At 29.7% G+C, this 13,150-nt stretch overlaps 1 protein-coding gene across 1 annotated transcript; it reads right to left on the reverse strand.

Moving 5' to 3' along the window:
• Positions 1 to 5,051: 5,051 nt before the first annotated feature.
• On the reverse strand, positions 5,052 to 9,274 carry LOC111714046 (uncharacterized). Its single transcript, XM_023489053.1, has 7 exons — positions 8,968 to 9,274; positions 7,653 to 7,723; positions 7,268 to 7,346; positions 6,501 to 6,574; positions 6,326 to 6,439; positions 6,155 to 6,198; positions 5,052 to 5,328 (listed from the first exon to the last, which is right to left on the reverse strand). Exons 1-7 carry the CDS (start codon positions 9,050 to 9,052, stop codon positions 5,160 to 5,162), a joined length of 636 nt encoding a protein of 211 aa, XP_023344821.1. The 5' UTR covers positions 9,053 to 9,274; the 3' UTR covers positions 5,052 to 5,159.
• Positions 9,275 to 13,150: the final 3,876 nt, after the last annotated feature.

The following is a 13,150-nucleotide window of genomic DNA, read 5'->3' on the forward strand; positions in this document are numbered from 1 at the left end:
AAAGTGTCGGCTCAAAGGAACTGTAGTGTCGACTCAAAGTGTCGGCTCAAAGGGACTGTAATAGTTGACTCAAGTGACTCAACCTTTAACTCTTAAAACAATAATTATTTTAAGTATGGTTTTCTACAACGATGGCATGCCCATTTCTACTGCAGATACAATGGGAGAANATACTTACCTCGGGATACTCAAGTACACCTATAACGGAAAAGTAGTTTTCAACGTTGTATTTAGCTCTGGCTAAAGCCAATGGATTCCCTAATAAAACAACAGTACAATTTTAAGAAAAAGTTAAAAATCATTGATTTGGCAAAATGTTTAAAATGGGGTTAAAAAATCTTTCTAGTTAAACAATTTAAATTCCACTATCCTATATTAAAAAGCGCCAAAATAAAAATAAAAAGGGGGCTCCAAGCGCCCTCATTGTGAAAATAAAAAACTTTTTCTAGATTTTTTTGCTTTATATTGTTGCCTAAACTTGTACACTCAGGTTCATGCCCACAGAAGTGTAACATCATATCATTCGGGTGGAAGAAGTCAGGATTCCATTTAGTTCTAACACAGTGCAGACAACATTTCTATTCAAATTCAGGGGCGGGGCCCTGTCTAATTGGACAATGTCTCTTTACTTCGTTTCAAATGAGTTCAATAAACTTATTTAAACTTGGGAATATTTTACTCTTGGGTCTAATCCAAAAAAAATAATAAAAAAGGTTCTAATTGCATATCTGTGCAGCACGATGTTAGATCAATTAGGATAAATTTGATATATTAAAGGTTTACACCTTATGGTTGCAAAGATATAGTCATCAGAATGTTTGAGTTTGTGGCAAAGACTTTTCTTTGAAACTTTTCAAGTTTTAGTATTTTTTACTAAAATATTGAAAAACTCCCCCCCCCCGAAAAAAAGTTTGTAATCGTGTTTTCGTAACACTTTTATTTTTTAAAAGTATGAATATTAATATTAAGTTGCAAAAAAAGGAAAAAAAAAACGGTACAATTCTAAAAAAAACATATTCTTTTAATCTACATAATTTTTTTTAAATCGATAAAGCATAAAAAAAATAAAGGATCAAACTAATTTTACAAAAAAATGTGAAATCTACTTTTTTAGGTTTTTTTAGTTTTAATAAAATGCTAAATAAAATTTTACAAATGTAAAAATGTTGACATCCCTGAAGTCAAGTTGATTGGTTTTATTTTTAGGCGTTGTGTAACCATGATATACACACTCTAAACACACAGAAAAGAATTAACTAAATTTTTATCCAAAAAATAATTTTAAAAACGTTTCTTTGGTGGGATCCAATGAACTTGTCAGATTTGTTTTTAGAAAAGCAAAAGTGTAACCACCACATAGCTTGAAAATTAACTAGGGTTTTGAAAAGAAATCTTATTGCACGGAATTGCACGGAATTGTGCGGAATTGTGCGGAATTGCACGGAATTGTGCGGAATTGCGCGGAATTGCACAGAATTATGCGGAATTGCGCGGAATTTGAAAATTCCTGTGTTTCATTTTAATTGTATTGTTTATAATCATAACTAGTCGTTTTTTTTTTTTCAACAGTTTTATTTTATCAAAAACTAGATTTTTTTCTGTATTTCCTAAACGTCTCTCCACAACACATTTCTCCAAACTCTGGCCCAAAATTTTTTTCTCTTCTAAATACATTTTATTTGAGAAGAAATCAAAAAGTTTGGACCAAACATCATCAAATAAAAAGAGTTACTAATATTTAGTAGTCACTGGTCATAGGCATTCATATAAATCCCCTCCAAAAACAAAACTAAATGTTAGCAAATGTCATCTGAAGAAGAAAGAGAAAGTGATTTGAGCTCAGGAAGCATCTCTCTTTTAAATAAAATTTTACAAATGTAAAAATGTTGACATCCCTGAAGTCAAGTTGATTGGTTTTATTTTTAGGCGTTGTGTAACCATGATATACACACTCTGAACACACAGAAAAGAATTAACTAAAGTGTTAACCAAAAAAATAATTTAAAACAGGTTTCTTCGGTGGGATTCAAAGAACTGAGCAGATTGGTTTTTAGAAAAGCAAAAGTGTTACCACCACATAGCTTGAAAATTAACTAGGGTTTCCAATCGAAATTTTGTTTCGCGGAATTGCACGGAGTTGCACGGAATTGTGCGGAATTGTGCGGAATTGTGCGGAATTGTGCGGAATTGTGCGGAGTTGCGCGGAATTGGAAAATTTCTGTGTTTCATTTTCATTGTATTGTTTATAATCATAACTAGTCGTTGTTTTCAATTTTTTTCTGTATTTCCTAAACGTCTCTCCACAACACATTCCTCCAGACTTTGACCCAAAATTTTCTTCTCTTCTGAATACATTTTATTTGAGAAGAAATCAAAAGTGTTGACCAAACATCATCAAATAAACAGATTTTAATTGTATTTTAGTAGTCACTGGTCATAGGCATTCATATTAATCACCTCCAAATCTGTTGACCAAACATCATCAAATAAAAAGATTTTAATTGTATTTTAGTAGTCACTGGACATAGGCATTCATATTAATCACCTCCAAAAGCAAAACTAAATCTAACCAAATGTCATTTGAAGAAGAAAAAGATTTGAGCTCAGGAAGTATCTCTCTTCTATATATTATATCCATATATTTCAATATACATATATATATATATATACGTTAGCTAAAGCTGGCCAAACGGCTGGATCAAATTGGCTGACATTTTTTTATGAAATCCAGGGGTACCCATGGGTAACATTGTCAAAATATTCTTTTTTCAAAATCAGAAAAAAAAAGTTTTTTTGCAAATTCCACGGGCAACGCCGGACACTAGTATGAAATAAAATAATTCCTGTGGTCATATTGAGAGGACTTCTGTTGAAAAGAACAGTTGTTCGCTTGTAGTAATACCAGGATATAAACTGTTCAAGGGGGTCTCTCACCAGGTTTACATATCTAAATAATACAAATTGTTAAGTGTTATCTTGTAGTAATACCAGGATATAAACTGTTTAAGAGGGTCTCTCACCAGGTTTACATATCTAAATAAAACAAGTTGTTAAGTGTTATCTTGTAGTAATACCAGATATAAACTGTTCAAGGGGGTCTCTCACCAGGTTTACATATCTAAATAAAACAAGTTGTTAAATGTTCTCTTGTAGTAATACCAGGATATAAACTGTTCAAGAGGGTCTCTCACCAGGTTTACATATCTAAATAAATCAAGTTGTTAAGTGTTATCTTGTAGTAATACCAGATATAAACTGTTCAAGGGGGTCTCTCACCAGGTTTACATATCTAAATAAAAATTTAATTAAAAATTAAATTGTTAAATGTTATTAGGAACCTAATTAAATGGATTTGAGCTACTTCTGTATGCCGAGTCCATTAGCGCCTGATCCAATCAGGGTTCAGTCATGTGTTTGATGTCTATTCTGAACCAACAGAAATAGTATGACGGTAACATCTATCTTTCTATATATTTCATTATTCAATCAGAGTTATGAATCCTTCAATCAGCGCTATCAGTAAATGGAAATATTTACTTCTTCTGAAACTGAAGTGCTGCAGGTCTTTATGAAGTTTAAATTCTTTAAATTCGGTATTAAAGTTTGAATAATTAACATAAGTTTACAATACGAGGTTGCAAGTATATAGGGATTAGAAAATTTGAGGTTGTGCCATAATTTAACGTTGCACCTAAATTTAACAAACATCTATTCTTTGACTAAAACATTGTATAGTTAACAGCCTTTGGCGCATCCTTTCATCAGTAAATGGAAATATTTACTTCTACTGAAACTATGGTGAACGTGTGATGTTTCAAACCTTTTTTTGTCTAGTTTGAAAAACAGAATTTTAAAAATCTAAGGTCTGCGCCATCAGGTTGCAAAGATTAACAATCAGGATTAGTTTATTTGTAATGCGTCAAGGTTTTTTTTTAAAACAATTATTCTCAATATTTGAAAATTAAAATTAAAATTTTCTAATCCCTATATCCTTGCAACCTCGTATTGTAAACTTATGTTAATTATATAAACTTTAATACCGAATTTAAAGAATTTAAACTTCATAAAGACCTGCACTTCAGTTTCAGGAGAAGTAAATATTTCCATTTACTGATAGCACCGATTTAAGGATTCATCTCTAATTGGAAGATGAGATAGATAGAAAGATAGATGTTACCGTCATACTATTTCTATTGGTTCAGAATAGACAACAAACACATGACTGAACCCTGTTTGGATCAGGCGCTAATGGAATCGGCAAACAAGTGTGCCTGGTTCAAACATGACACTCGGTTTTAATTTTAATCAGTGCTTTGAGATTTGAGCCCGGCGCCATTTGATTAGCGGTTCAGTGACGGGGTTTTAATTCATAAAATTCGGCTTTAGATCTAACAAAACTCACAGTTTGAAATATCAAAGATTTACGATATCAGGTTGCAAAGTTATAATTGGGTTAGAATTTGTTGCGAAAAATAGACTGATGCCGAATTAAGTTCGGTTTTGATCGCTACTAATACTAGTTTCTTTCTGTGCTATATTATATAGGGAGAAAATGGTTAAAAATACCTCATACCTCGGGACCAGCCTTTATTGTTTTGCGAACACTCCCTTATCGTTATTCCTGGAAATTCTATATTTTGGCATCATCATCATATCGTAGAATATATTTACCTGGGTTGATCAATATGAAACTGTGTAATCTATACGACTGGTATTTCCCCCCGGACAACTGTATATAAAATTATTAAATTAAACCAGGAAACATCTATACGACTAGTATTTCCCCCCGGACAACTGTATATAAAATGATTAAATTAAAGCATGAAAAACGATTCAACTATTTTTGTTAATACTTTTTATTGTTTCAATGTCGTGACTAAAAAAGTTCACTCATTTAATTGAATTAAATTTTTAAAATGTAAATTGAATTTTGTGTGTATATTGTGAAACCATAAACAATACTAATGAATTTATCATTTAACAGTGATTTGATTTATATGTTGTTTAAAGGCAAACATTACTATAATAATGAAAATACACAAAAGCTACGATCTGTCTTGTTTTTTATACTCTGAAAAATATCTTTCCAGAACCGGTTTTTTTAATGATAATTTTTAGAATTTTAAGGATTTTCAATTTTTACCAGTTCTTGTCTGAATTTATTTTGACGATTTTTTTCTCACTGACATTAGTAATTTTGATCCAGACATAAAAAATCTGAAAAAATCTAATATTTGGTTTTTTTTTATTAATTTTCCTAGATATCCAAGTTGTTCTCTGAGCTGGTAAATCAGGCTCATGAGCCAGGTTGAACCAGATTTAGACAATCTGATCAACAAAACAACTAATTCATTTTAAGCAATGATATTCACTTTGGAGTAAAAACTTAGCGGTTAATATCTATAGGCAACACTGTAAGTCGTAGCTTAGAATAAGAAATAATACTTTTTCCTAATAGATTATTATTATTATTAATAACAATAGGTAGCAACAGAGAAATGAACCAATTATACATGACGTGACAAGTGCCCAATTTATCAAGAAAAACAAAACTGTCTTACATTATTTGACATGTTTTCCAAGATTATATAAAAAAGTGTAAAAACAGAAAATAAAGAACATATAAAATTGCACTTATTTTACTGTAAGATAAGCACTTAGTCTAAAATTATCATTATCATTAATAATTTTGTCAGACACAAAAACGATTTGACACTTATTACGTAAGAATACAGCTGTACTGAGAGTGAACAAATTCTACGTTGCCATCTTTTGTACTTGATAATATATTTGCTTTTTCTTTCTCTAATCATAAATCAATCTCTAATTAAACCTCTGAAATTATATTCTTTAGGTAAATAGTTTTTCCCTCAACATTTTTACATATCTAGGTTTGCTATGAAAATGTGTGTTTACAGCTGTTGAAGAAAAAAGATAAAAATAGTATTATCGGATTTAATTCCATTGGTTAAAGATAAAAAATTTATTTTAAAAATCATTTCCATTACATATTCTAAAAGAGTCCAAACTATGTCTCAACAGCTCGTGTAACCGCTACGGCTGGTTTTTTTGTTCTCCAAAAGAATATGCCATTATGATAAAAACTAGAATATTATCATAAAAAAAAAAAATTTAAAAAAAGTTGTTTTTTTTCCTGTTGTAAATCAGAATATTTTTCATGTCAGGTTCATCTTGATTCTAAATATAAGGGAAACATAGAAACATAAAATTTGAAGAAAAAATGTCAGAAACAAATTTAACTAAACATGGTTTTTGATTCACTTCAATCTTTCTCATTTTTTTTACTTTTTTATATTTATCCTTCCTTTGAATTGACGTATGGAGAATGAGACTCAAGTTCTTTATCAAGAACTTTTAGCTTTTTAGAAACACTTTGCCAGGCATCCGAGCCTATCTTCTTTATCTCCCAACCTTTCATCTGATAATAATAATAATAATAATAATAATAATAATAATAATAATAATAATAAATATTTCACCTTGTCAGTCCTCTGAAACATATCAAGAAGAGAATTCTCCAAATCTGTTTCTATCTCTTTCCAGAGTTTATTTCCTTAAATATTTATTTTAGTAAAATGTTAGTTAAGAAACAAATGAAATATTCTGATGTCCCATTGGAACATGAATGGAAAGTTCCGGTTTTACAAGAACTTTTAAGTACAAGAATGAATGTTATGTAGTGAGCAAAAATCAATGTTTTCTATTTGTGCATAATTTTGCATATTTTTTCTCTTTTCTTTTGGAAACCTGTATTTTCAAAAAAATTTATTTAAACGAATTTTAACTACACCATTTATATATGTATTTATATCTTTGTGTGTGAATAAATCTGTATAATAATAATAATAATATTCCTATTTATACTCCTATTTGTATATTCCTATTTATATATTCCTATTTATTACTCAAGGATGCATATATGCACTAGCAAACTGCTGAAATAGGAAAAAATGTTTTTTAATAAATAGAAAAAAAATTATTTTTTGAACAAAATCTTTAAAAGTTAGATTATTAGTAAATTTGTTATTCATTTATATTCAGAATTTAAAAGATTTTTTTCATACAAAGAAAACAGGTGTTTTACACTGTAAGCGGTGATATTTCATAATAAAGAAACCTATTGTTTCTTATTTTAAATATTTGATTACAAAATCAGAATGAAAAGGATTGTAAAATTTTTGTTTGATTATGATTTGATTAAGAATAACTTTTCTTTCTATTTCTATTTTGAAAAAAAACGTCCTACCTGTAATGTTTAGAAGTGAACCTAGATATTCAGATTTAGGTTGGGTGTGAAGTAAAATCATCTTCTCAGGTGTCAAAACCTAAATTATTTTTAAAATGTTTATATTTTTTACTTTTTTGGTTTCCTAAACATGATGATGGATTCAGAAGAACTCTAAAAATTTCGGTTCCAGATAAAATTGCCAGCAATATGATGACTAGAAATCCCAAAATATAAAATAATTTCTTTAAATAATTTACAATTGGGAATGTTCTATTAGTTCTTTGGGAATAATTTCCCTTTGCCCCTTGGGAGAGTCCCAAATCTCTCTATAATTACGAGAAATCCAATAATTATTTGTAAAAGTCCCAAAATTAAGTCCCAAAATTAAGTCCCAAAAATTAACCTGTTTATAATCAATATCTCCATATTTTGCTTTCCAGGTTAGCCTTAGAACTGTTCTGTACGACTCATCAACTATGCAGTACAATTAGATAAACAACTATGCAGTACAATTAGATAAACAACTATGCAGTACAATTAGATAAACAACTATGCAGTACAATTAGATCAACTATGCAGTACAATTAGATAAACAACTATGCAGTACAATTAGATCATCAACTATGCAGTACAATTAGATAAACAACTATGGAGTAGAATTAGATTAACGAACAGTTCTTCGTTACAACAGGTTTCTCATATATTTTTTAAATAATATCTCTCTAATTCTCCTTTTTGTTTATTAAAACTTTATATATATCAAAACAAACACTTTTTCATACAAGAGTAGAATTTTACTCTCTTGTTAAAATTGTTATGATTGCTGATTAAAATATTAATAAATATTAATTAAAATTTTTCCGTTCTCGCAACCCTCCCCTACCCCCCCCCCCCCATGACTATTGTTTGTAAACTCTCAATGATTTGTTTGGACTTAAATTGATTTTTTAAGATGCGAGTTGAACGTTGCAGCTTTCCGAAATTGTAAGGTTCTTAGGTATGAGTCGTTTTTGACAATTTTCTCCTTATAGACCCAACAAATAGAAGTAAGATCGAAAGCGCTTATTTTCGCCGTAAGCTTATACCCCTTTCATTTTTCACAAACACTCCCTTTAAATTTTATATTTATCAAAATCAACACTTATTTAAATAAGATAAGATATTTCCTCTCTTGTTAAAGTTATTAATGATGATGGTTAAATTAATTCCACTAAATTCTTCCGATTTTCAAAAAAATTTATTTAAACGAATTTTAACTACACCATTTATATATGTATTTATATCTTTGTGTGTGAATAAATCTGTATAATAATAATAAATATTCCAGGAAAGTGCGCTCTCAGGGAAAGTCGTATCCTAAATATTGTCCACCATATTTTTGTTTATATTCAAATTTCATTTTGATTTGTTTCTTTCATTATTGATTTACGGAAGAGTTTGTTTCTTTATGGAATACTTTTTAAAATTCCTTTGTACAAAAAGTATTCATTTTTAATGCAAATTGTAATTGGCGTTTTAGACAGTTTTTTATATGCGGAGATCAAAATAGATAGGTTGGCGCGGTACTTTTTTCAATTACACCCTTTTGTGTATCCCGATTTATCTCTCCCTTCCTCACTCCCCTCCCCCCCCCACCCCAAAAGAATCCACCCTTCATTCAATATAATAAATGCGATATTAAAAATGAAAAATATGATGATATATTATCTAATTGTTTCCTAAATATACTGAATGTGATATAAACCAGCAGGTGACAATAATTGCTAGAATGCGGGTCAGTATTGACCCACTGTACCGTAGCATTTTCACGCAGTTATTTCTATTGTACAGTGTACATGTATTTTAGTGTTCACATTAATTCGCTCTATTGTACTGCATGTTTCGTTGTACAAGTCTGAAATCTGTACTAATTAATTTCTTTAGCGTACAGTTTTTTTCCTGCTCCAAATCAGAGATTTGCATACAGTAGTGTATTTCTGTGTACTGTACTGCATCAACAAATGTATTTCATAAAACTCCATTCATTTTTCTGAAAACAAGGTTTGAATATGTAATTGCTAGTTATATTGTATTGCATTATTTTAATCGGTTTGCATTTTCTAATTAGACTATAAATTAACTTTTAATCTAAACAACAATTCAAAACATAAAAAATACTTTATTTGCTTTTCGAAAATTTAAAGAATTTTGAAATAAAGGAAGTTTTTTGTATTTGAACTTACATTTATGTACTTGGATACTCGGCTATGTCTGGAATTACGGTTTTGCTCACAAGATCGTTTTCATCCAAAATAAACGTCCGGAAACGGAATACCTTTTCATTTTTAAAAATAAAATGTATTTTCGTTGAAAAATCTAAACACAATTTCTATATGCAAAATAGACTTTAACTATGTATAGAACGGTATCGTAACATAAATTTTAAGATATTCACATTCTTTGCTTATTTACTGTCTTGTATATATATTCACATAATACACACTGTAGATAATTTACTGATAAATATTCACAAGCACAATCTAACAGTAAAATAAGGTTAAATATATATATCTGGTTGTGTACAGTATGACCTATTTTCTCAACTACTGCAGTCCTAGGCCACTCACGAGAAACTGTATCTATCCATCTATCTATCATGCAAGTTACCTGGCTTATAGGCCTGACCTAAGCCTGTAGGAAAACCTTTAAGCCCAAGATAGATACACCAGGAACTCACATATATCTTTATTTTAATGAAAAGTGTAATATTGATAAAATTCAAACTGAGTTGCGTTTTGTTTTGTTTTTATCGCTCGCATTACTTCCAGTACACGTCTTTTGTAAACAAATATATGGGTTAAGTTATAAATTACATATTACCAAGGAATTTAAAAACAGGAATTGATAAACACGTCATATAATGCAGACGAACGTTTTTTATAATTAGAAATTTAAAATCGCATGTGAGAAAATTTCTGAAAGTTTTTATGAAAACCCGCATCAAATGCATTTTATACGTTTTTTATCATTACAAGTTTTAACCCCCCCCCCCCATAAATCATTGAAAACTAGTAGTAAGATTCTAAAGAAGAAATATGAAATACTGATGTACTGATCGAATTATATATTTATAAGGTTGATGTTTATAGTGGGAAGGGGGGGGGGGGGTTATTGGAATGTTATTCACAACCATTTAATAATGCCCGAGTACCAAAGATACCATCGAAACATCTTTCTCTCTGAGCGCCAATGAGTAAGTTATCAATGGATGTCTATCTATAATTTGAAATTTTTATTGGTGGTTTATTTTAAAAAATTTGATTGTCATAATTCATCGCTTTTTAAGCCAGAAACCCGACATTATTGATCAGATAAAGACCAAAGGTGTTCAGGGTACCGCTGTGAATCAGACTTTAAACTGAAACTCCCAGGGGGGTTGATAGTTCTCTAGCTGTTTGCTCAGTTAGCTGTACTGCACACTTACAACTGTTTACTAATTTTGATATACTATAATAAGTTAGGCCAGAATATGCAGTACACTCTCGGTATAGTTGATGGCCCATAATATTAGTAAAGGATTAGCGTACATCATCACTCTATACACTTTAACCTCGTTGAAAACTCCCTTTAATATAATCTGAGAAGATATGAAATTTTTCCAGTGATAAACAAAATCATATTGAAATTCTGGTTTAAAGCTTTTTCTCTTTTGCATTTAACTCAAATTCAATTACTATCATTTGCTTTAAAAGGATTGGTATAAATTATAGATTTTTTATTACTCTTAGGTTTTTTTTGGAACAAATTTGATTCGAAAGAAGTTAATAAGAAGTTAATAATTATGAATGACAGTTCTGATTTGTGTGACAAATATTTTTTTCTTTATGAAAAAGGTAATCAATTAACTAGGTTTTTTTTTACATTAGTAGCAACAAATAATTGTTTGCATATTTCTGTATCTAGTTTTTTTTATGGTCTTCTCTGAAATATCAAAATTAAAAAATGCCCCCCCCCCCCTCGCGCAAGGAAATCCATTAAACGAAGTGTTTACATTGCAATGCATGGCTGTCTCGTGAAAAGGGGGTGTTTTCTCGCTAAATAGTAACATGTGTATTTCCGGCTATTACACAGTGAAAGCATTTAACTAATCATTCTCCTAGGCAAATTCCAGGTAAATGCCAAACCGTTTGACCTTCCAAAACTCCAAAACACTTTTTAAAATGTATTCTATTTTTACAAAAAATAATTTTGTTAAAACTTAATTTTCGACCCCCTTCCCCCCCCCCAAAAAAAAATTTTTATTGCACATCCCTGTATTCTCGGCTTTCACGGCTATCTGACCTCTTTATAGTCAGTTCCTGTGGTAGCGCTATACTATATACATATATCCTATTCAGTGTATTCAGATATATATATATATAGTGAATACGGAAGTAACTATTTCCTTTCTAGATCTATACATTGATAGCTACATAAATATAGTTATTTGAGAGAACACAGTTTTTTGTGTTTCAGGTATGATTAGGGTTTCCAGCGAAATTGAAAGATTTTTTGTTTCGCCGAAAATTTTGTATTATTTTCGCAATCTTTTGTAGAACAAATGCGAAAAATTTTCGCAATACAAAAGAAAATTTTCGCGAAAGCTTTCTTTTGCTGTAAACCTTAACTGTATGATGTATTTGACAAAATAAGTTTTCCCTCAATACGTTTCCATAAATGTGTTTTCAATATATTTTCCGAAAATACGTTTTCCATAAATACGTTTTCTGTAAATACGTTTTCCATAAATACGTTTTCATATATATGTTTTCCATAAATATGTTTTCCATAAACGTTTTCATAAATATGTTTTCCATGAATTCGTTTTCCATAAACGTGTTCATAAATGCGTTTTCCATAAATACGTTTTCCATAAACTTTCTCATAAATATGTTTTCCTTAAATACATTTTCCAAAAGTAAGTTTTCATAAATATGTTTTCCATCAATACGTTTTCCATGAATACATTTTTCAAAAAGGTTTTCATAAATATGTTTTACATAAATATGTTTTCCATAAGTACATTTTCTATAAGTAGTTTTCCAAAAATACGTTTTCCATAAATGTGTTTCCGTAAATACGTTTTCAATAAATACGTTTTCAATAAATACGTTTTCCATAAATACGTTTTCCGAAAATTCATTTTCCATAAATGTCTTTCCGTAAATATGTTTTCCTTAAATAAGTTTTCCAAACACCCCTTTTCCATTTATACGTTTTACGTCATAACGTTTTCCGTAAATACGTTTTCCATTAGTTACATTTTCTTGATGGTTACACTCTTGCTCTGAATAACTATTTCTATAGATAACTCTTAAGTTATTAATAACTTTTGTTATGAATAAATTTTGTTATGAATAACTTTTGTAATGAAAAACTCTTACTGAATAACTCTTGTTATCAATAACTCTTTTTAAAATAACTTTTGTTATCAAAAACTCTTTTACTGTATAACACTCTTGCAGCCCAGAGGTGTAAACCTTTGATATTTCAAACTTAGATTGAAGATTTCAATGATAAATCCACTGATTAAAGAGCTTTTAAGCAAAAAAAATGTTGAATTTCTAATATAAAATAAATTTGCTTTTTAAATTCACATTTATTGATCAAAAAGGTAAATATCAAAATTAAAATTAGAGTTTGAGGAAACTTTCCTTTTGAATTTTATGTTTATATTTCAAAAATCTATAAAATAAAACAAGACATTCGTATAAATATATATGTTGCGTATAGCCGGCCAAACGGCTGGACCGATTGGGCTAAAGTTGTGTGTGGACACTGAGGGGTGTCCGGGGGGTGTTATACACAAAAAATTAAATTTTTTTTTCACGGGCAACGCCGGGCCTTTCAGCTAGTATTTCATAAAACAGATCCGTTATAATA

Source organism: Eurytemora carolleeae, unplaced genomic scaffold, assembly GCF_000591075.1.
Source record: "Eurytemora carolleeae unplaced genomic scaffold, Eaff_2.0 scaffold1503, whole genome shotgun sequence".
In the NCBI taxonomy this organism is placed as follows: Eukaryota; Metazoa; Arthropoda; class Copepoda; order Calanoida; family Temoridae; genus Eurytemora; species Eurytemora carolleeae.